General features: G+C 46.2%; 2 protein-coding genes across 10 annotated transcripts in view; both read right to left on the bottom strand.

The window, feature by feature from the left end:
- Positions 1 to 9216, bottom strand: part of Qrich1 (glutamine rich 1) — a 42205-nt gene extending 32989 nt beyond the window's left edge. Inside the window, exons 1-2 of one of the 9 annotated variants that reach the window (XM_021206369.2) lie at positions 8877 to 9216; positions 7370 to 7429 (exon numbers count right to left, since the gene is read on the bottom strand). The gene's annotated coding sequence lies outside the window, so the exon portion shown is untranslated. Of the gene's footprint in view, positions 1 to 7369; positions 7494 to 8189; positions 8534 to 8864 lie in introns of those variants that run through there. The other 8 variants (XM_021206367.2, XM_029543042.1, XM_029543040.1 and 5 more) reach the window with 8 other exon arrangements.
- A 942-nt stretch (positions 9217 to 10158) lies between these two features.
- On the bottom strand, positions 10159 to 18193 carry Qars (glutaminyl-tRNA synthetase). The gene is made up of 24 exons (XM_021206065.1): positions 18005 to 18193; positions 17671 to 17818; positions 17205 to 17314; positions 16970 to 17045; positions 16681 to 16745; positions 15849 to 15902; positions 15645 to 15705; positions 14948 to 15019; positions 14742 to 14827; positions 14542 to 14628; positions 13524 to 13623; positions 13327 to 13405; positions 13137 to 13245; positions 12909 to 13039; positions 12726 to 12818; positions 12297 to 12434; positions 12123 to 12210; positions 11901 to 12044; positions 11700 to 11804; positions 11462 to 11554; positions 11224 to 11351; positions 11064 to 11130; positions 10865 to 10990; positions 10159 to 10299 (listed from the first exon to the last, which is right to left on the bottom strand). The coding sequence occupies exons 1-24, from the start codon at positions 18119 to 18121 to the stop codon at positions 10249 to 10251; spliced, it is 2328 nt and encodes a 775-aa protein (XP_021061724.1). The 5' UTR covers positions 18122 to 18193; the 3' UTR covers positions 10159 to 10248.
- Positions 18194 to 21855: the final 3662 nt, after the last annotated feature.

The raw sequence follows: 21855 nt of genomic DNA, 5'->3' as shown, positions 1-21855 counted from the left end.
AAAAGATGAAAAAGGAAAAGTAACAATCTCATTTTCCATACATTGCTCAAATTCTTTAGCATAGTCTTTAGAACCATATTATTTGGTTTTAAATTATACTGTGTCTACTTTAGGCAAACTTCAGTATTTTTCCTTCTATTCAACAGGTACAAAATAGCACTTACCTCAGCAATAACATGAGAGAATATGTATGCTTATAGTGCTTGAAAAAAAAATGTGAGAAAAAAACAAAGTACCATGTAATATTGACTAATTTTATTAAAATAACTAGAAACTGGGCTGGAGAGATGGCTCAGTAGGTTAAGAACCCTGGCTGCTCTCAGAGGACTGGGGTTTAATTCCCAGTACCCAAATGGCAGCTCACAAGCTCCTGTAACTCCAATTCCAGGACAACCTCTTCTGGCATTTGTAGCACAAGGCTTGCACGTTGGACCCAAAGGCATAGGTACAAAACATCAATATCCACATAAATAAAAATAAACAAATCTAAAATCAAAGGAATTGAACAGTTCTTTAAATTACAAAGTCACTACGCAAAACCAGAAATCAATTTTGCACTTTTTTTTCTTATCAAGTATCTATAACAAAAAATGATCTGGACCGACGCAGGGCCACAATCCAGTAAAACTCATGAGGCCAAATCAGGAAGATCATGAGTTTAAGGCCAGGTTGGGCTACATCCTTTAATCTTCCTTCAAAAAACAAAAATGAGAGCTGGGGATATAGCTCAGTTGGTTGAGTAGTTGCTTGCCTAGCACACACAGAGCCCTGGGTTTTCTCCCCAATACTACACCAAATGCAAGATGTTGCAGATCTGAAACTTCAGCACTTAGGAAGTCCATAGAACTAGAAGTTCAAGGTCATCTGTAAAACCAATGAAAGCAATTGATAGACTTTCAAAACCAAAGGGCCAACAAGATAGCTAAAGGGTAAAGATGCCTACATTCATGACTGTGGCCTGAGTTCAATTCCCATGACATATATGATGGAAGAAAGGAACCAACTCCCTCAAGTTGTTCCCTGACCTCCACACACATGTCCTGGCATGCAGCCACACGCAAAATAAATAATATAAAAGTTTAGAAACATGCCAACAACAAAAGCACCCTGGCCTATAGATACTAAGCTGTCTGTCATCACTATCTTTGCACTACCCTCTTTTAGGCAGCACTAACTCAAAACAACAGCAGTCACAGGTGCTAGAGTAACAAACCAAGGGAAGCTTCTTGCCTTCAGTAATCTCAGGTGCCTGGAAACGTTGATTTGTTCCTCTGAGCCATCGGGCAAGAAACAACTCATCTCTCTACTCAGATGCTCTGCTCTACATCACACGTGTGGGGAACCATCTACTTCCTTCCATCTGACTAAAACTCCTGGCAGGCAAAACTGCATCCCATTCATCTCTAAATAACTCACACATGGAAGGCGCTTCTTACAGACTTTTAACAAGAATTGAGAATTAGGATTCTTTCTTCCAGGGCTGGTGGCTTAGTGGTTTAGATCATTTGCTACTCTTCTAAGGGTAAGGGTCAAATCCTAGCACCCATGAGAGGTAGTTTACAACTGCAGCTTCAGGGGATTCAATGCCTTCTTCTAGTCCCCATGACACCGGCAGACACACACACTTGAAAAAATAAAACACTTTTTTTCAAGACAAGGTCTATGTAGTCCTGGCTGTCTTGGAACATGCTCTGTGGACTAGGCTGACACTGAACTTAAGAGATCCCAAGTGCTGGGATTAAAAGTGTGTGCCAATGCACTACCTAGCATAAGAATAAAACTTTGGGCTGGAGAGATGGCTCAGAGGTTAAGAGCACTTTAACACTAAAGGACCTGACTGAAGTTCCTAGCAACTGCCTGGTAGGTTATAATCACCTGTAATGAGTTCTGATGCCCTCTTCTGGTAATGCAGGTGTACAAGCAAATAGAACAACACTCACATATGTAAAATAAATATACAAATCTAAAAAAAAAAAAAAAAAAAAGGATTCTTCCTATTACATCTGTAACTCAAGAAAAATAAGGGTACTACTTTTCTCAAATACTTAATATACTTCTTGGGAAGAATAAAATTACCTATCCAGGTTCAAGAGGTAAAACCAAAGAAAACCAAATAGTCTTCTGGCTATTAATCCACTGACATTTTTAACATTTCTGTGGAACAATATGTAAGTATAGTATACTAATTATGCTTGGGTGCTTTCTTTCAAACAGAACGATCCAATGACAACTCTTAAAAATAATGCATATATTGTGAATACTTCTCTCCACACAAGCATAGTAACAATGGGACTGGTGAGATGGCACAGCAGTTAACAGAGGACTTGTGTTCAATTTCTCACACTAGTGTCAGGTGCTGGAACCAACTTAACTCCAGTTCCAGGGGACCCAATACCTTCTTCTGCTTTCTGTGGGCACCTGCATGTAGACATGCAGACATACAGAAACAGAAAAAAAAACTTTTTTAGATAAAGTCTCACTATGTAGAGCAAGCTGGAGATTCACCTGTCTTCCCTGTGATGGGATTAAAGGCACAAAGCACCACACCTGGCCCATGATTTAAAAAGAAAAACAACACAACAGACCTTTTCCTATGGAAACACAGTATTTCCACACAACACAATAGATATGCCTTTATCCTATAGAAACTCATTGTTTCCAGGCCACAGCAAACTTCAAAACTACCCCTCATGCTACAATATCCCAATAAACAAAAGTTCATCAAGCTAGCTTCAACCTGACACACAAACACTGTTTTGAAAAAAAAAAATTTTTTTTTATAGCACTTTTCACACACACACACACACACACACACACACACACACACACACACAATTTTTTTGGAAACACGCTGTCACCTACTGTGGAGTTCTGGCCGGCTGGGAATCAAATCCAAGGCCCTACACATAGATTTAGCTCCTACGTGTATTTTAAAGCAATATTGTGAGCCAGGCTTAGTGGCACCCACCTTTAATCTCAGTGCTCAAGAGGTAGAAACTTGGGGATCTCTGTGAATTCAAGGCCAGCCTGGTCTACACAGTGAGTTCCAGGATAGCCAAGGCTACACAGAGAAACCCTGTCTTGAAAAACCAAAAACAAAAAAATCCCTGTTGATTTTTCAATAAATTTCCACTGACATCTATATAACCATAATTATTTTTTGGATAATATGCTAACCTTCCAGAGGTCCTGAGTTCAAATCCCAGCAACCACATGGTGGCTCACAACCATCAGTAATGGGATCTGATGCCCTCTTCTGGTGTGTCTAAAGACAGCGACAGTGTACTCATATACATAAAAAAAAAATTTTTATGGGAAAAAAAAAAGGGAATGAGGGAGGTGTTTCTTACCCCAATGCTATATACAATTTTGAAAATATTTCATGCTGGGCAGTGGTGGCTCACACCTTTAATCCCAGCACTTGGGAGCCAGAGGCAGTTGGATTTCTGAGTTCGAGGCCAGCCTGGTCTATAGAGTGAGTTCCAGGACAGCCAGGGCTACACAGAGAAACCCTGTCTTGAAAAAAAGAAAAAAAAAAAAATTCATGACACAGAAACATACATTAGATGTGTTTTTAAAAAAAGTAACTCATAATTTTACTTACATGTCCCAGTATTATTAGTTGTATTTTAGGACAAAAAAAAAAATCAGAACAGTAATAATTAGCTGATAAATTTCTTTCTGTGTAATACTCTACTGTATTTTCCAAAAATTACAATGACAGATACTTAACAAGTCATTCTTTTCTATTTTTACAGTTATTACATACAATTCTTTCGTGAGTAATATGCTTTTCCCTAAAAAAATTTTCAAGCCCCCCAAATTTACATAATAATGGTGTTAAATTCTTTAAAATGCTGTTCACAAGACACAAAGGCTGAGCCTCCATAATAAACTACCCTCTACAACATTTAGAGACAAAAGACCCCTAATTAGTGCCTCAGAGTCTAAGCCAAAGACCAGGTGAGAAGCAGTAAAGAAATTGAGACTTCTAAAATCTTGAAGCTGTGGGAATAGGCTGAGTCCCCCCAGTACCTGGAAGTCAGATGAAATTAACAATAGAAAACAAGAAAACACAGTAGAGTTCATAGTGGGTAGAGAGCCCTTAAACAAGCATTTACTTCTAAAGACCTCAAGTATAGTTGCTTTGCAGTACAATGTAAAGACAAACCAGCTCCAATCAACATAGACCCACAGCACTCTCAATCAGACATGGTTTGATAGAGCTATTACTAACACAATGCCTGACAGGAGTTAACTATGCAAGCTGTTATGTTATGACCAGAGCACAATGGGACTCATGGAAAAAAATTACTCAAAAAACACTTCCAAGGGCACTTCACTAATGCCTTTCTTTTCGTTTAGGTATTAAGAGATGACTCCAGTTCTCACCTTCTAGAGTCATTCATTTCTGCCTGCTGTTGTTTGATTAATCAAGCAGAGCAGTAAGAGGGGAAAGTACATGAAAAGTTCACTCTGTAGCTAACTGCAAGCAGTTAAGACAACTCACTACTTTTGGGCTAGCCAAACTTTGAAGTTTTTAAAACTTCTAAGAGAATATAACTTGAGTTGCCTCAGTCTTGCCTCTTTGAGCCTCAAACCTCTTACAAAGTAAGGTGTTACTGCCAAAGAAGCAGAGTGTAAAACCTAGTTCTGTTCTTACAAACGCTAACCTACTGTAAAGTTTGTCAAAGAAACTCTCCTGGGCCACTCACCCACCCCATGCCTTTACTGAGAAGTCCCAGATTTAAGGGCATTTTCATCATGGTTCTATTTTTAAACAACTCACACTTTTAATCAAGAATTTAAAAATCAAGGGCTGGAGACATGGCTCATCAGTTAAGAGCACTGACTGCTCTTCCAGAGGTCCTGAGTTCAATTCCCAGCAACCACATGGTGGCTCACAACCATCCATAAAGAAATCCAATGCCCTCTTCTGGTGTGTCTGAAGACATCGACAGTGTACTCACATACATAAAATAAATAAGTAAATCTTAAAAAAAAAAAAAAAAAATCAAGGGGCTGGCGAGATGGCTCAGCGGGTAAGAGCACCCGACTGCTCTTCCAAAGGTGCAGAGTTCAAATCCCAGCAACCACATGGTGGCTCACAGCCATCCTTAACAAGATCTGATGACTCCCTCTTCTGGAGTGTCTAAAGACAGCTACAGTGTACTTACATATAATAAATAAATCTTTAAAAAAAAAAAAATCAAATACTGATGGGCTGTAAATTAGTACAACCACTTACATTGGCTTGTGAAGTTGAAAACATCCCTTCCATAAAAACCAAGATCCCTAACAAATGTATGTGTATCACCCAAATGTATGCAAATTTTCACAGCACTGATATCTATAAACTAGAAGAAATTTAGTAGTTTACCAATGTGGGATAGAAATATTATAAAATATCAACACAGCAATATAGAAATGGACAATAACTACCACAGCTGCACACATAAAAAGCAATGACAAAAGCAAAAGACAATAACAAACTAAACTCAGGAGGTAGAAGAGGTAGGTGGATCTCTAGGAGTTCAAGGCCAGCTTGGTCTACAAGGTGAGCTCCAGAAAAGCCAGACGATAAGATACTGTCTTGGAAAACGACAATAATCATAATGTGTATATACATGAAATTCAAAACAAAAGCTATGTTAGGGATACAAAGGAGGTTAAATATAAAGACAAGATTATCAAGGTGAAGAGATGGTTCAGCAGTAGTTAAGCACTGGGTGCTCTTCCAGAGGCCCTGAGTTTGATTCCTGCACCCAAATAACAGCGCACAACCGGCTCTAACTCCAGTCCCAAGGAATCCAACACCCTAATCTCTTCTGGTTCTAAGGGCAATGCACAAAATAGTGCATAGACATATATGCAGGTAAAACACCCATACGCATATGAGAGAGAGAATGAATGAGAATATGAATATGAGATTGAGATTATTCAAATCAGAACAGTTTGTCTCCAAGAACTGAAACACTAGGAGGGATGGGGATGACGGCACTCTATTTCTTAGAGGCAGTTACACTAATCCGATCTGTAATCAGGCGTTAAGTATTTCACAACTTTGAGGAAGGGAGTTGTAAGTGTGCTTGTCTAGCGTATACAAACTCCAGGGTTTCATCTCCAACCCACACAGAATGGGCCTGGTGGCAGCACACCTATAATCCCAACACCTGCGAGGTAGACGCAAGAGGATCAGAAGTTCCAACATCACGTTCTACTGCAACAAACCAGTCCAGAATTCCTAAAACTGTCTCAAAGAGAAAAAGAAGTAGCTTTCTAACACATCTCATCAACCTAGAGTTAAGCCTTAGTGAGTGCAAAGAACCATTTCTTTCCCCTTTGAAGAAAGCAAAAATTTACAACTTTTTCTTCATGCAACACAGATCACAACCCAGAGCCAGAGTAGTTTAGTGGTAAAGTGCATGCTTCGCATGTGCAAGACACTTCTGTTCAATCCTCTGCAGCAAACAACAAACAAACCAACCTGATAAAACAGAAATCACAGTACACCGTTAGAGGGAAAACAGTGAAGCTAAGAGAGGACTCACACCAGAACTAAATGCCAGAGAGCAAAGTAAAGAACAGGCATTCACCTAACACCTCATTCTGAGACAACTTAGAAATATTCACAGAAAAAGCATGGCCATTTAAAAAGCACAGAGGTAAGAAGCAAGGCACACCAGCACAAACCACCACTGATTAAAAGCATGCAGGCTTAGAGAAAGACACCCTCGGATTTTGAAGGTGCTATGAAAAGAAGAGCCACACCCACAGCCCTAACTGGGTTTTGATTGTGCTGTTTTTGTTTTTTTCAGGTAACTCAAATTCACAACAAAATTCAACCATTCCATAAGCTTTTGTTTGAGACATCAACATAAGCTTTTGTAAAATGATGTGAACTGTGTAAGCTCTTGGAGAAGTATAAAACCTTATCCCAGAGAACTATAAGTTACCTATCAGGTAAATACTAGTTGATGGAAACATTGGTTTAAAAAAGAGAAAAAAGAAAAAAAAAGTAATCTAGAATAAGCAAGCTTAAATGGTACAAAAAGTTCACAAACACATCCTCAACAAACCTGACAGGTTTTTTTGTTTTATTTTGTTTGTTTTGGAAAACCATTTAGGTTCTTAGCTGGTGCTTTGCAATGTTAATCCTGAATGTTCCACTGACTTTGATTTTAGGGACCATTGTCCAATGAACAAATTAATACCGTTTCCCTCATCAGCAGTTTTCTAGTAGGTAGCAGTTTCTGGCAGACAACACCAAGAAAGAATGACAAGATTTGTAAAGTTTCAGTATTACCAAGGGGTTGGGGGGTAACGGACTGCACACATACTTCCAGCGTATGAATGATTTTTAACTCACCAGTCACCATGTTGCATGTATGTCTGCTGCTTGTCCTGAGTTCTTAAGACTTCTAACATTCTGAAGAAGATAGAACAAAGAAGTTCCTTCCATCCTCAGCCTCTTTTTAAGTTTTAACTTTGTTCTTAAAAAAATACAGTATATTAAAAAAAGTCATTACTATCAAATTTGATTGCTACTAAAAGGAATAAAAATCCTTTTAGCTTGCTTTTCCTCAGCCTTAATGTAACAAAATTGTAAAATAAACTAGCAGATGTTTTGTCTTAGAAAAAAAGAGCTGCGTATTTCTCCATCACAAACCTAGAATTTCCTAGATAGAAGATCACAGCAATGAAACGAAATGTGGAAAGAAAAAAAAAAGCTGAGAAGGACTTCAGTTACATAGTTTTTATAGGGAAAATTTCTGCTGGATATTTTTAAAATTACAAAGAAAAAAACGGCAAAGCATTGATCAAGTTAATCAAGGTTAAGAAACAGCCCTCATCAAGAACAGAAAGGCAAGCCCCTCCCACCCACGCGGGGGTGACACACACAAAAAAGGGGGGGCTGCATTTAAGTGAGGATTTAAAGCGGAATTTTAGAGCTCCGAGAGTTTGATAGCATACACAGAGGAGGATCTCTTTCCGGAGCGCACAGAGGTGACGTGTATCAACTGCGCTCATGGAAGGATCGGTTCTAATGGAAGAAGAGCGGGGCCCGGTAATGGTAACCTTCTCTCCCTGGCACAAAGCACCAGTACAAGGTGAGGAAACCCAGGGGGACCCAATGCCCTCCAGGACTCGGTTTTCCAAGCAGAGCAGTACCCTCCCCAAGCACCCACCCAGTCCACGGGCCTCGCTTAAGTAACAGCATTCTTCAGTTAGTACGAGCAATCCTGTCCGCCTCCCGGAGGCGCGGAGCCGCAAGCCAGACCGCAAAGCCGCTACGTTTCTCCGCAGACCGAGGCCACCGCTGCCCGGGACGTCACGAGGGCAAGGGCCCAACCCTCAACCTTCCCCGCTCCGCAGGTCGCTCGTCCGCCAGGCCGCCCGCCCGCCCGGCTGCCCTCCTCTCGGAAGGGGCGTCCGGCGCGCACTCCGGACAGCGCCAACGACCAACAGCAGGGCGCGCGCCGCCGCAAAACTGGGGGGTCGCGGGGTGGCGCGCGCCCCGGAAGCCGTTCTAGCCCACGGGCCACAGCTGAGAGCCAGCGGGGACGCGCACGTCGGGCGGCTGCGCGCAACGGGAGGCGCGCGCGCAAAAAAAAAAAAAAAAAAAAAAAAAAAAAAAAGCCACGCTCGTGCGCGCGCGTCTCCGCGCGCCCCCGCGCGCCGCGCCCACCCGCCCCTCCCCCACCCGCGGGGCGGAGGCACGCGAGCCGAGGGCCGTTCTCCGCTCCGAAGCCGCCCCGAGGTCGCCTGGGCCCAGCGGCAGCGGCCCGCCCGCCCCCGCCCGCCGTTGTGTAGAGTGGGCCTGCCGCCTCCGAGCCAGAGCCTTGCCGCGTTCCCGCCCTCACCGGAGCCCTCACCCGGCGACGTCACCGCCGCCGCTGCCTCCGCTCTACCCGCCGGCCCCGCTTCACCGCCCGGGGCCTCGGTTCTGCCGTCGCCGCTCCGAGACCGACAGGATTTTCTCCTCACAGCTCCCTGGGCGCCATCTTACATTCAACCCTCACGGCCAATGAGAGCCGAAGGCCTTTCTCGCGAGAACCCGAGCGTCGGATCCCGCGAGAGCTGCCCGCCAGGCTTAAAGGGAACGCTGCAGCCGCAGAGGGAGCCGGCTGGAGCGGAGAGCGTACCCCTCGTTGTGGGAAGGAGCGCCACGCCCATGGGCACCCCTCCATGCGGGGTGGAGCTTAGGCCCGGGGTTCGGCATCTCAGGGTATTTCGCCCCAGCCCCGGGTCTGAAAGCGTGCTTCTTGAAGCCACCTACGGTGTCCCGCTAGCGCCTCCTCCAGTTGCACAGATCCACGCGAGGCGGGGCCGGGCCTAGCTCGGCCTCGTGGTTAAGGTGGCCCCCTCCCAAACCCCTGAGCTGGGCGCAGCTTTAACAATTGTGCGGCGCCTGGGAAGCGCTCGGGCTGTCAGTGCACGGGAGAAAACAGCTTGTGGAACCCGCAGTAGCAGCTCTCATCAGAGATGGCTCTGCCACAGTCAGGTCCACCTTAAAGCAGGCCTTGGGTAGCCTAGTGTTTGTATACAGGGAAAATGTGGAAGGCTTTAAAGCTGCAGGCACTCACCTACAGCTCACAGCAACCCAGGGAGCCCTCAGCCCGGTGCAAACCTTTGTGCCTTCTGCCCTTGTTCCTGTCCTAGCAAACTCTAATCTTCAAACTCTTAAGAAGTCAGTATCTGAGTCGGGGACCACCCCAAGGGCCAGCATTGCCAGGAATCTCATCTCAGCACTGTACCTGCTTCCAGGGAATCTGCTGGGGTCTCCAAACTGGAACGGCCACAACAGCATTCATGCTCTCACTATGCTTAAATAGTTGACAGGGCTTTTTTCTGAATGATCACACCGGGGATCGTGTGTCTCTCTGATCTGCCTACCCACAAAGACACAAACCTAGATCGGGCTGATGACTGTGCAACAGCATCTCTGGGGTTCTCAGGTTTATCATAGTAAGTGCTGATCTAATTCCAGCCATGCACCCTGCCTTTGAGAACCAGGAAGTGCAGTAGTGGTTTTGTGACTGGCTCTTTTCTGGGGAAGTACATCTTCCAGACATAGGAGACCCACCACTGCCAGCTCACAAACCATTTCCCCAGGGTCCTCAGATACTAGAAAGGCAAACAACAGAGAGACGCCAGAGAGATTTGGTTATTCTTTATTGAAACGGAGTGTGGGGTGCTGAGGGCACCCCCAGCCTCCAAGATGAGGTAGGGCCACATGTATTCAGTTCATACTTTGCCTGGATCTTCTTTTAGTGTGACAGTTCGGTTGAAGACAATCTGAAAGGCAGTAGAAGAAAAATGACCAACAGCCTAGAACCGGGCTTCGTACTTCACCTTCATCACCAAGGCGGTGAGGTACCAAGGAGGTGAGGTATCATGGCTCTCAATAAGTCTGTAATATCAGATAAAGGACTAAATAACTGTACCTTAGTTTCATGAGGATTATAACAAACTCTAAGCTTGCCTGCTACTTTGAAGAGTTAAAAAGTTAGGGCCAGGGCTGGAGAGGTGGCTCAGTGGTTGAGAGCACCGACTGATCTTCCAGAGGTTCTGAGTTCAATTCCCAACATGGTGGCTTGCAACTATCTGTAATGGGATCTGATACCCTCTTCTGGTGTGTCTGAAGACAGCAACAGCATACTAACATAATATAAAATAAATCTTTTTAAAAAAGAAGTTAGAGCCCTATAAAATTTTGTGCTTGGACTTAACTGGAATGTAATGAATGTCCCTCCTACCTTATTTGGAGAATGCTAAAGGGGATATAGGGAGAGTATTTATCACAGTGAACAGCTGCCACCATTAGTACCAAAGAAGGGTGTAGGTGGGTCAAATAAAGCACCTGTCCTTGATGGCTGTCTGGATCCACAGAGAAGTACCCAAGGCGCTCAAACTGGAACTTGTCAAAGGGCTTTGCCAAAGCCACAGAGCAGTCCACTAATGCTCCTTCTACCACTTGTAGCGACGCCTGCAGACAGAGAATCCAAGTGGCTATCCAGCACAGACGCCCACCACCCTCACCTCATATTCCATGAGCCTACCGGGTTCAGGTCACTTAGGAATCCACCAGGCACTTCGACAGGGTCTTCGGGGTTCTTGTGCTGGAATCTGTAGCCAAAGTGAAAATGAGGCCCTTGTTGGAGAGCCACAGCATGCAATTCCCATCCTGTGACAATCTCAATTTCAGCAATGTTCACTCACAGGCGTTCATAGAGGCGAATCTCACACACCAGAGGCTGTGCCACCCAGTGAATAAAGGCCTTGGGCTTCTCTCCAGCATCAGCTCTTCTACAGGTCACCTCTAAGCGTTCCACACAGCCGCTGGAGCCCTAGAAGTGAGGAAGATAGAATCAGACCAGGGACCAACACGAAGACTGTTGGCTACACACAATCTTGGCCCTAGCAGGCACTATACAGAAAGACTGCAGCTGTCTCTTACCCTGACAACATTCTGCAGTTCAATGACATAACCAGTGTGTCTCAGGCCCACAGGCTGGCCCGAAGCTAGGCGCTTATAGCCTGGTTCTGATTCCTACAGAAAAGAAGCATGGAAGAAACAGAAGCTGCAAGCATCATCCAAGAACAAGGCTTCTCCCAACCTCATGTTAGGGATTGGCTCATGTAAAGGAGGAAGGAGGGGCTATTAAAAACAGACATAGCAGTAAAACCCCTCTTACCTCCTTAAAGTCACTTCTCTCAATGAAGACAGTGGAAGCAAAAGGAACCTGGTGGAAACCCTTGGTCTCATCAGCTGGGAAGTTTGGCACTCGGATGTCCAAGGGCTGTAGCAGGAGACAGATATCTGTCATCTCAGATACTCAGCCACACACACACACACACACACACACACACACACACACACACAGAGGTAGGCCCACCTTGGGAGCAGGAAAGTTGGTGATGACAACTTGTAGTGGCTCTAGCACAGCCATGGCACGTGGGGCTGTGTCATTCAGCACATCACGCACACAGGCTTCCAGAAGATGAGGTTCCATTGTGGTCTGTGCCACTGTGACCCCCACCTGGTAGGAAAACTCACCAGTCATACCACAAGTACAAAGGGCCACCTCCTTTCACCCACTTAGCCTACTGAATTATACCCGAGCACAGAAGTTGTTGATGGCCTCCGGTGGAAAACCCCGTCGTCGTAGGGCAGTGAGTGTGAAGAGCCGAGGATCATCCCAGTCCCTTTAGATAAGAGGGTGGTCAGGAGACCTTAAACAGCACATGCCACTAGAGCTACAACCTCTGGTGGACCCTGTGACAACACCTACCGAACAGCACCAGCTGCTACAAGCTGGAGAATCTTCCGCTTTGAGACAACAGCATAGTGCAAATTGAGGCGACCATATTCCCACTGAACAGGACAATAGACTTTCAGTGCATTACATAACCAAAAGTAGGAAGACCGTCTAGGATGGAAGAAAAGGGTTAGAACTGGCCATCTGCGGGGTCAGAAAAAGACCACAGAAAAAGCACTAGAGGCCAATGAGAGGGTTCAGTGGATAAAGACAGTTAATGTCAACTCTGGAATATCAAGTTGGATCCCTGGAACCTATATGGTGGAAGAAAGCTGCCTTCCACAAGTTGTACTCTGATCTCAACACACGCTTGGCACGCACAACCCCACTCGTATGTATACACACCCTAAACACATAAGGAATCCCCTAGCTATACCCACTACATGACCTCAGCCTCCTCACCGAGCCTGGAACTCCTTGGTACACAACGAGTGGGTGATGTGCTCGATGGAGTCACACAGACAGTGTGTATAGTCATAGGTGGGGTAGATGCACCTGCGCAACAGAAGCAGAAGATTCCGCCAACCAGTCCCTCTGCCCAATCCACAGCCATGCTACGTTACCCTTCATCATGCCAATGTGTACCATTTGTCCCCTGTGCGATGGTGTGGCGTGTACTTGACTCGATAGGCCACGGGGTCCATCTTGCCATCTTCCATCACCAACTTCATTCGAAGTGTGGCCTCACCTTCTGCAAATTTGCCCTTGCGCATTGCCTGAGGAGAACAAGAGCTCAGGCTATCTCTAAACACAGGTGGGTCTCATCCTTTGCACACTGGCCTACCCAAACCAAGCTGCCCTCTGGGACCCCACCTCAAAGAGCAGCAATGATTCTTCCTTAGGCCGGTCCCTCCATGGAGAAGGTAAAGGGTTATGGCCTTTGAGCTCTTCCACTCTCTGGTGACACACATAAGCAAGACCCCTGTGAAGAAGGGATATGAATGTGCAGGAGGCCCATGACCTGGTCAGCTGACTGGGCTCAACATTATGGACCTAACCTTACCCATGGATGAGTTCCACGGCCCAGGTATACAGCTGGTCAAAATAGTCAGAAGCATATGTCACTTTGTAAGGTGTATAACCTGGAGTGATATGAACATAGTATGAAAAGCCAGCAGGAAACACTAAACGGGCAAAGCCATGGCCCACAAAAGAGGTCCACTCCCCACCAACCCTGCCCAGGCCTCAAGCTCATCATACCCAGCCAGGTCACCATGTCATGAATAGCAGTGAAGAATTTTGCTTCTTCTTTCTCAGGGTTGGTGTCATCAAAGCGCAGAAAACAGATACCGTTGTTGGCCTGAGAGAGTTGGAGGACCACACCCATCAGCCCTAGAGTCTATACCATCAGCCTCACATTCCAGAGTCCAAGCTTATCAAATGTAAAAGGCAGCCAATGAGATAGTTCAGCAGATAAAAGGCATTGCCAAGCAAGCCAAATGACCTGAGTTTGATACTTAAAAGTCTATGATTGAAAGAACCAACTCCCCCAAAGTCCATCTTTGACATCCATGAATGTTCAATAGCATGAGTGTGCACGAGTGCTTGCGCGCGTGCACACACACACACACACACACACACACACACACACACACACACACACACATTTTTTTCCCTTTAGATTTATTTATGTGTTTGACTGTTTTGCCTGCATGCATGTGCTCACACCATGTGTGTGCCCGGTGCCCTCAGAGGGCAGAAGATGATTATCAGAAGAAAATATCCCCTAAAACTGAATTACAGAGAATTATAAGCCACCATGTGGATGACGGGAACTGAAACAAGTTCTCTGAAAGACCAACAATTTGTCTTAACCACTGAGCCATCTTTTCAGCCCCCTAGAGATATTTTTTTAATTAATGTCTTTTTTTGATGACTGCCAAAAAATAAATTGAAAAGTTAAATATAAGGAATTTAAGAAATGCATCTTCCATGGGTCATAGGGGTGCACACCTTTAATCCCAGAACTTGGGAAGCAGAGGCATGTGATCGCCACAATTCAAGGCCATCAGGACTATACAATGAAACCCTATCTAAAGAACCGTTGTAATTTTCCCCATAAACCCAGTATTTCCTGACAATAGCTGTTACATGTAGTTTTTCTCTAGGGCCTCTGTCATCAGCTACAAAAGGCAAGACAGAAATATACCTTTCTGGAATGCAGTCATGAGAGTAGACAGTGATCATATTACTTGCCAGGACCTAGACACATGCTTACCTTGGCATAACCAAAGTTGAAATTGATGGCTTTGGCGTGTCCAATATGCAGGATTCCATTGGGCTCTGGGGGGAACCGGGTGCGTACCTAAGTGAAGGAATGGGATAAAAGGAATGGGACCAGAGCTCGGATAACCCACCCAAATGGATGAGATGAGCAGCCTAGGCAGCCAAGTGTCTTCCTGGCCACACCCTACACACCTGTCCCCCAGTGATCTCCAGGTGCTGCTTCAGCAGATCCATGGTATGTGGCGTGACCACATAGCCTGGCGTCTTGTAGTTCTCACCTGACAGGGTCAGAACAGAGCTGATGACCAGGAGCAACTGTCAGGCAAGGATCCTGATGCACAGGCCCGGCGGTAATGCTAACCACCAGCACACCCCAGAATTTCGAGGTACCCCCTTACCTGGCTTATGAAACTTAAGGGCCTCCCCCCGGAGCTGCTCCATCAGAGACAGGGTCTGGCCAGCCACTTCACCTGCAGGAAGAAATCAAGAACCTTGCCTTCTGTGTGTTGTTTGTCTTTTTGATTTTTCTTTTTAAGGATTTATTTATTTATTGTATGTAAGTACACTGTAGCTGTCTTCAGACAGACACACCAGAAGAGGGCATCTCATTATGAATGGTTGTGAGCCACAATGTGGTTGCTGGGATTTGAACTCAGGACCTTTGGAAGAGCAGTCAGTGCTCTTAACCGTTGAGCCATCTCTCCAGCCCCACTTTTTGATTTTTCAAGACAGGGTTTCTCTGTGTAGCCCTGGCTATCCTGGAACTCACTCTGGAGATCAGGCTGGCTACAAAACCAAAGATCTGCCTGCCTCTGCCTCCCAAGTGCTGGGACTAAAGATGTGGGCCACCACCGCCCAGCTCTTGTCTTCCAGACGAAACTATCATACCCACTAGGAAAATATCCATGAATATCCTAAAACCCTATCTGAGGTGACCTCTCTTCTCCAGTTCCCAGAGACAAGAGCTACAGAGCCAAACTTCTCAGGTCTCTAAGCAAAGGAAACAGCAGGAATCGCAGTCATGAGAGTACAGGGAGGGCCTGAGAATTCCCAGAAGTCCCCAGCTGAATGTAGCAGGAACCTCAGGCTTCTCACCTTTCTCTACCACATCTTTTGCTGTCTTCCGGTCTGTTTCTTCCAGCCGTGCCTTTGCCACCTAAAAAAGGCATAGAAATCGCATCATTCTTTGTAGGAAAGATTTCCTGGTGAAATGGGTTCAGACACTCCCTTCGCCAGCTATAAGTCTCCCGCCCTCGTTCTACTGCACTCCCGGTTATCTTGGGCAATTCCTAGCCTTACCTTGGGCTTCTTCACCAGATCAGCTTCCACCTTGGGCCCCAGAAGGTGAAGGACCTGAGCAGTGAGACAGACAAGGGTGTCCTCTCTCAGGAATGTCCTGATGGAGTCCTTCCCTGACAACCAAGGGCTTCCCGGCCCTCTGCCAGCCAGCCTGCCCACCCCATCCCTGTATCTCATCACATGTTTTGTTGTTTGACATGGGCTCTTACTATATAGCCTTGGCTGGTCTGGAACTCACTATGCAGACCAGGTAAGAACTCATAGAAATCCACCTGCCTCTGCCCAGCTTCTTTGCCTTGAATGCTTTTCCCTTCTGAGGACTTATCCTGGGCCCAGAAAACAAGTGCTACCATTTACAGATAAATAATGTGGGCCCAGCATCACGATAAACAATGTACCTCAGTCACCGTCCTCTTGTGATTCTTTGCCAGATATCAATAAAGGCCACATCAAGCATTTGTGAGAGGAGGAACCAGCTTCACAAGAAAGTGGTTCACAGCTGGGTGGTGGTAGTGCACACCTTTAATCCCAGCACTTGGGAGGCAGAGGCAGGCAGGTTTCTGAGTTCGAGGCCAGCCTGGTCTACAAAGTGAGTTCCAGGACAGCCAGGACTATACAGAGAAACCCTGTCTCAGAAAAAAAAAAAAAAAAACAGAAACAAAAACAAACAAACAAACAAACAAACAAAGAAAAAAAAGAAAGTGGTTCACCCTCACTCAGAGTCCCAAGTTAAGTGCTACTCCCTCCAAACTGGGCTCCACTTTCCCTATCAGAATAAGGACAGGGTTTCTTTCCCTTTATCCCTGTATCATCTTCTCAGGGAGGTGCCCACCTGCATATCCACCTCATTCTTGATCATTTTGCCGTCTGCCCATCTGAGCGCAGCCCGAGCCTCTCCTAAGAGTATGAATATAAGAAGCTGCAAGGAGGGAAAAGGGAGGAATTCTTCCCCTCCTTAAGGAAGGCCCTGCTGACTTGGGGACCAGAACCTGGGCCCCGTCAGAACACTAGCCAACTGTCCCTGCTCACCCTCCCATCGCCCTTTCCATATATGCCCAAAATAAAAGGAACAACTGGAATGGCGCACTTCCAAGTAACTCCCCACCCCAGACCCTACTCACCCATTAGCAGCCCCATGTTGAAACGGTACCGTTCCGCCAGGAGCTGGAGCTGATGCTTATTTATGGTGGACTCCACCTGCAGAAAGCCAAGCCATATGGTTCATGAACGCCTCTTCAGAAGCTGTCTGGAGACCAACAGACACTCTCACTCTGGGTCTGTGGAGAGAAGCTACACCACTCCTTCGCAGGGGCAGAACTAGGAGGAGCTATCTGATGCCTGGAGGAAAGGACTTACAGCTTCCTCAATCTGCTCGGGTGTCACCACCACCCCGACGCCACACTCCTGCTCGAAGTCCTTGGTATCAATGGGATCCTGGGGATGACTCCGAACATATTCAAGAGCAGCTGAAAACGGAAGGGCAATTAACTGGACAAGTCAGCTCCAAGAAGTGGATAGATGGGGCCTTAGTACCGTGAAGAGGTAACTATTGCGGTTACTTAAGATGCCTAAGAGGTTAGGCTCTGACACCACTGGAGAGAAGCCCTGAGACCAGAGAAAAAGAGAAGCCATGTGTACTGAAGCAGGTTTCTCATTGCAGTAATTCTCCAATCCACACCAGAGGTCTCTACCTCCATGCCTCAGTGTCTGTCCAGAACCTGCTGTCCAGAAAGCAACTGGGGAACTTGACAGAAAAAGCAAACACGAGTCTTTGCTAAAGAAGAGATTGAAATTGTGGACTAGTAAAACAGACGGAACTCACCGCTCAGCTGGAGCCCCGTGTGTATCTTCTTATTGGCTATGTAGCTCACAAGAAAAGAACGACGCCGAGTATCCCTGAGTCGAGAGACCAAGTCATATAGCAGGATCCCGGTAGCCTTGTCGATGGTAGAGCCCAGAATCTGGTGCGCCTGGTGTCAGGGGGGCCGGGAAAAAAAAGACCCATACCCAGGGAGTTAGGATGAATCACTTTTCAGTGTCTTCCTCTTCCCATAAGGCAAGAGCAGGACACCCGGAGCAAATCAAGATCTGGACCCTGCCCCACGTTGCTCTGGAGCACAGCAAGCAGCTAAGGCCAAGGGGAACGGGGCTCGCACCTGGGTCGCCGCCTCGCGCAGCTGAGTGCTCAGAGCCTCATTCTTGAGCGTCTCGCGGGCCTTGTTTTCACTAAGGCCAAGGCCGGTGAACAGCGCCAGCGAATCTGGAGCAGCCATAGCAGGCACACCGGAAACCAAAAGAAACTTTGGGCCCCATCTGCACAGTGACCTTTGCTCATTGACCAATAAGAGTACGGAGCCTTGAAGAGAGCCAATGGTGGACTTCCTCAGTGAAAGGGGCGGGGCCAGCCAAGTAGTCAACGCCAGTTACGAGCCAGAGAGCGAGCGGACCGGCTTTTCCGGGCGGTTAGCTTCCGCCTTCCCGGTTTTTGTCAGGTGACAGGGTTGGGTCCGTGCGACTTTAAAAATTTGCCTTGGGCGTGGAAAGGGAAAGTGTTTAGCAACAAAGCTGCAGGTAGACTCAGGCGTGGCCTCTTCCCCCTCAGCCCTAAGAACCCGACACTATCCTGTAGTCAGAGAGCAAAAGTGAGTTCCGGCCGCGTTTTTCAACGTCACAGATTTGGGGTTGTCATGGCAACATAAATAAAATGAATTCCCTGAATTTCCTGGTCCACATCACTGCAGAAAATATATAAAATGACCTATCTAGGGACCACATAAACCTAGTACTTTTTAGGTGCGTACTGGGACACAGCAAGGAGAAGGGAGGGACTTCATAGGACGTTCTATGATTTCTTTAAAATCTCATGCGAACAAGATGCATCAACATGTCACAGGAAGCACTGATTGGACCAACTGGGTACCCAAGACAAACCCGTTGAGGTTTCTGGGGCGAGTAAGAGGCAGGTGTTCCGCAGTGGGAGAGACTTGGTATACTCCCTTAATTCCGGAGGCAGAAACATGAATTCTCTGCAAGTTCAAGGCCATCTGGGCCACATAGTGAGACTATGTCTCATAAGAAAACAAAAAGATACATTGTTCACATATATGAAATTGTCAAGGAATAGATAAAAGATATTCTGGGAGCTTGGAGAGATGGATCAGCATTTAAGAAGAGCACTGCCTATTCTTCCAGAGAACCTGGGTTCAATTCCTAGCACCCACAAAGTGGTTGAAATATATATATTGCCTGTTGCAGGGGATCTAATGCCCTCCTCTGGTCTCCACAAATTGGGTTCTAGATCCTTATATCACACATAGTGGCAGGAGAGGACTGACTCAGAATACTGCACACGCACACACACACCACACACACACACACACACACACACACACACACACAGAGTGTTATATTTCTAAATTGAATTAATAGCACTTTGTGGTCTTGGAAAACATCAGGGTTCAGTTCCCAGCATCCACATGATGGCTCTCAATGAACTGTAACTCCAGTTCCAGGAGATCTAATGCCCTCTTTTGACCCCCTCTGGCACCATACATGTGATTGGTACCTATATAAACTAATACAAAGACCCATACAATAAGATAAATTGGCATGCATGCTGGCATAGGCCTTTAATCCCTGTGCTCAGGCTAAGGCAGTTGATCTCTGTGAGTTCATGGGCAGCCTGATCCCTAATAAAAACTGCAAAGTCTAGTGCTATGTTTAGCCATTTCAGAGCTGGCAAATATAACACACACAGGCAAACAACCCACAACCCACAAGCAAATCCCGCCACAGGATTTCTAAGGTAGGGACTGTGAAACAGAGATGGGGTAATCCTGGTAATAGCTGTAGTGCGCCGGGCAGTGGTGGTGCACGACTTTAATCCCAGTGCTTGAGAGGCAGAGGCAGGTGGATCTCTGTGAGTTTGAGGCCAACCATAGCTACACAGAGAAACCTTGTCTCAAAATAGTAAAATAAAATAAAATAAAATAAAATAAAAAATAGCTGCAGTACTTGGAGTTCTCCATGGGCGTCTAATTTCCAAGATTTGCTGACTAAGACACAAGTTGTTCTTCATGTGGAAAGTGAAGAAGTCAGCCGCTGTTAGTAGAACGGTGGTGAAATTCCCAAATGCAGAACTAGAGTTGAAGCTTTTGGAAGCCTTGATGTTCTTCTGGATCTTCAAGGACTGGTCAGATTGATAAGGCTGCCTTATGCTGACATCCCACAATTACCCAGGGTCACGTCTGAGTTTACAGGTAGCTCTCCCATAACAACCTCCTTGCCAGGTTCTGTCTAGAGCCACAGATCCAGTCCACTATCCTGAGGGCTCCATCTTACCCTAGCATGCACAGCATGTGTAAGGCCAGGTTTGTAAGTTGGATAAATGATGCAGGATAACTATCTAAGCCAAGCCATGGCCACACCAGCACTGTGCCAAGTCTGCAGCTGCAGAAGGCCAGATAGCACAGCATAGGGGTCATAATGAGCAGAGCCATGCAGAACACCTTGCCAGGCATAGTAGTACATCCCTGCTATCTTAGCAATTGAAAGGCAGAGGCAGAACTGCCATGAAATTGAGGCCAGCTGCAACTGCATAGCAAGAGGCTGTCTGAAAATAAAAATAACAAAAATAACCTGCCACTACCAGTGTTTCCTCAATACCTGATGCTAACCAAGGACTCATTCCTACTCGGTCCCTGCCATCACTTAAACCTGCAGGTCTGGCAATGACCTCCTGAACGGAGGTCAAAGCCTATACTCCTTTACCTCGTCTCCTAACCCGTCCCCCACAAGGAGCCAACAGCTCAGTGTAACAGCATGAGACAGTAGCTCTTCCAGTACTGTGTCATATGTCACATCAGACCTCAGGAACCATGACTTACACAAAGCAGAAATGAAAACAGTTGTATGGTCCTAGCCTATAGGTTAGCCTTTCTGTAGGAGTACCACACCCAAGAAAAATGTCCAAGTACAAACGCTAGGTAGCAGCCAGCAAGACCTATCATAGCATGCGGTCAGGCAGATGCATAAACAAGTCTTAAAGGTACGGACTAACAGCACACAGAATGACGTCATGGGTTTAGCAGTAACAGTGCTGCACACAATAAAGAGCCGACACGATCCTGTTATCCACTCCATACCTAACAGGTCCTCCAGCCGTCATAGCTGACAGCTCCAACACACAGTTCAGCATTTCCATTTCTATAAGACCCCACACTCTGCTAGTTCTACAAAGCCAACCCCAGCACATGGCCTTTTTCATAGTGTGTCCCCAATTGTGATCATGTAGTTAGGATTCTCCAGTAACTCACTGCTACCCCTAACTCCCATCTCTGAAGAGAAGTACTACTGAGTGAGCTTCATGTAATTGGCTCCACAGGCTTGAGGATGCTGCAGACCCCATTCACACCTCGGTCTTTTGTCTGCTTCTGGCTTCTCTAGGGATAATTGTGTGGGGAGCATGGGGATGGGGAGGAGGTTGCGAGTACTCAAGGAGGGCAGAGAGGTTCAAATTCCCTGAAGCAGCCAGTGGTGGCTCATGCCTTTAATCTCAGCACTTGGGAGGCAGAGGAAGGTAGAGTTCTGTGAGTTCAAGCCCAGCCTGGTCTACAGAGTGAGTTCCAGGACAGCCAGGGCTATACAGAGAAACCAAAAAAAAAAAAAAAAAAAAATTCCCTGAAGCTGGAGTTTTAGGCCATTGTGGATTGCCTAATGTATGGGTGTTGGGAAACCACTCTAGATGTTCAACAAGCAAGCACTTAAGCCACTGAGCCATCTCTCCATCCATGTTTCCAAATCACTGCTTCCTAGCTACCTTGGCTCCCCATCACTCTCCAAAGATGCCGGCTCTAGTCTCAAGTAACTATGAGGATGTGGAGAGACAGTGTGATCCAGACCCAGACAGAAGCAAGGTTTCCTGTGTTTGTACTGGTGTTGGGGGCTTAGCTCTGCCACAGAACATTCGACTACACAAATCCCTAGTACCGGAAGAAAGTGTGTCAAG

Source organism: Mus pahari, chromosome 10, assembly GCF_900095145.1.
Source record: "Mus pahari chromosome 10, PAHARI_EIJ_v1.1, whole genome shotgun sequence".
Taxonomy (NCBI): Eukaryota; Metazoa; Chordata; class Mammalia; order Rodentia; family Muridae; genus Mus; species Mus pahari.
This window is presented reverse-complemented; position numbering and strand designations above follow the sequence as displayed.

What these genes read in the sequence shown, in the direction of transcription:
- Qars (XM_021206065.1), bottom strand. Translation starts at nt 18,121, where the DNA reads ATGGCTGCTCCAGATTCGCTGGCGCTGTTCACCGGCCTTGGCCTTAGT. An exon ending in CATCGCACAGGGGACAAATG is followed by an intron (nt 12,819 to 12,908) that starts GTACACATTGGC and finishes TCTGTTGCGCAG; the next exon opens with GTGCATCTACCCCACCTATG. An exon ending in CAGACAGCCATCAAGGACAG is followed by an intron (nt 10,300 to 10,864) that starts GTGCTTTATTTG and finishes ACTGCCTTTCAG; the next exon opens with ATTGTCTTCAACCGAACTGT.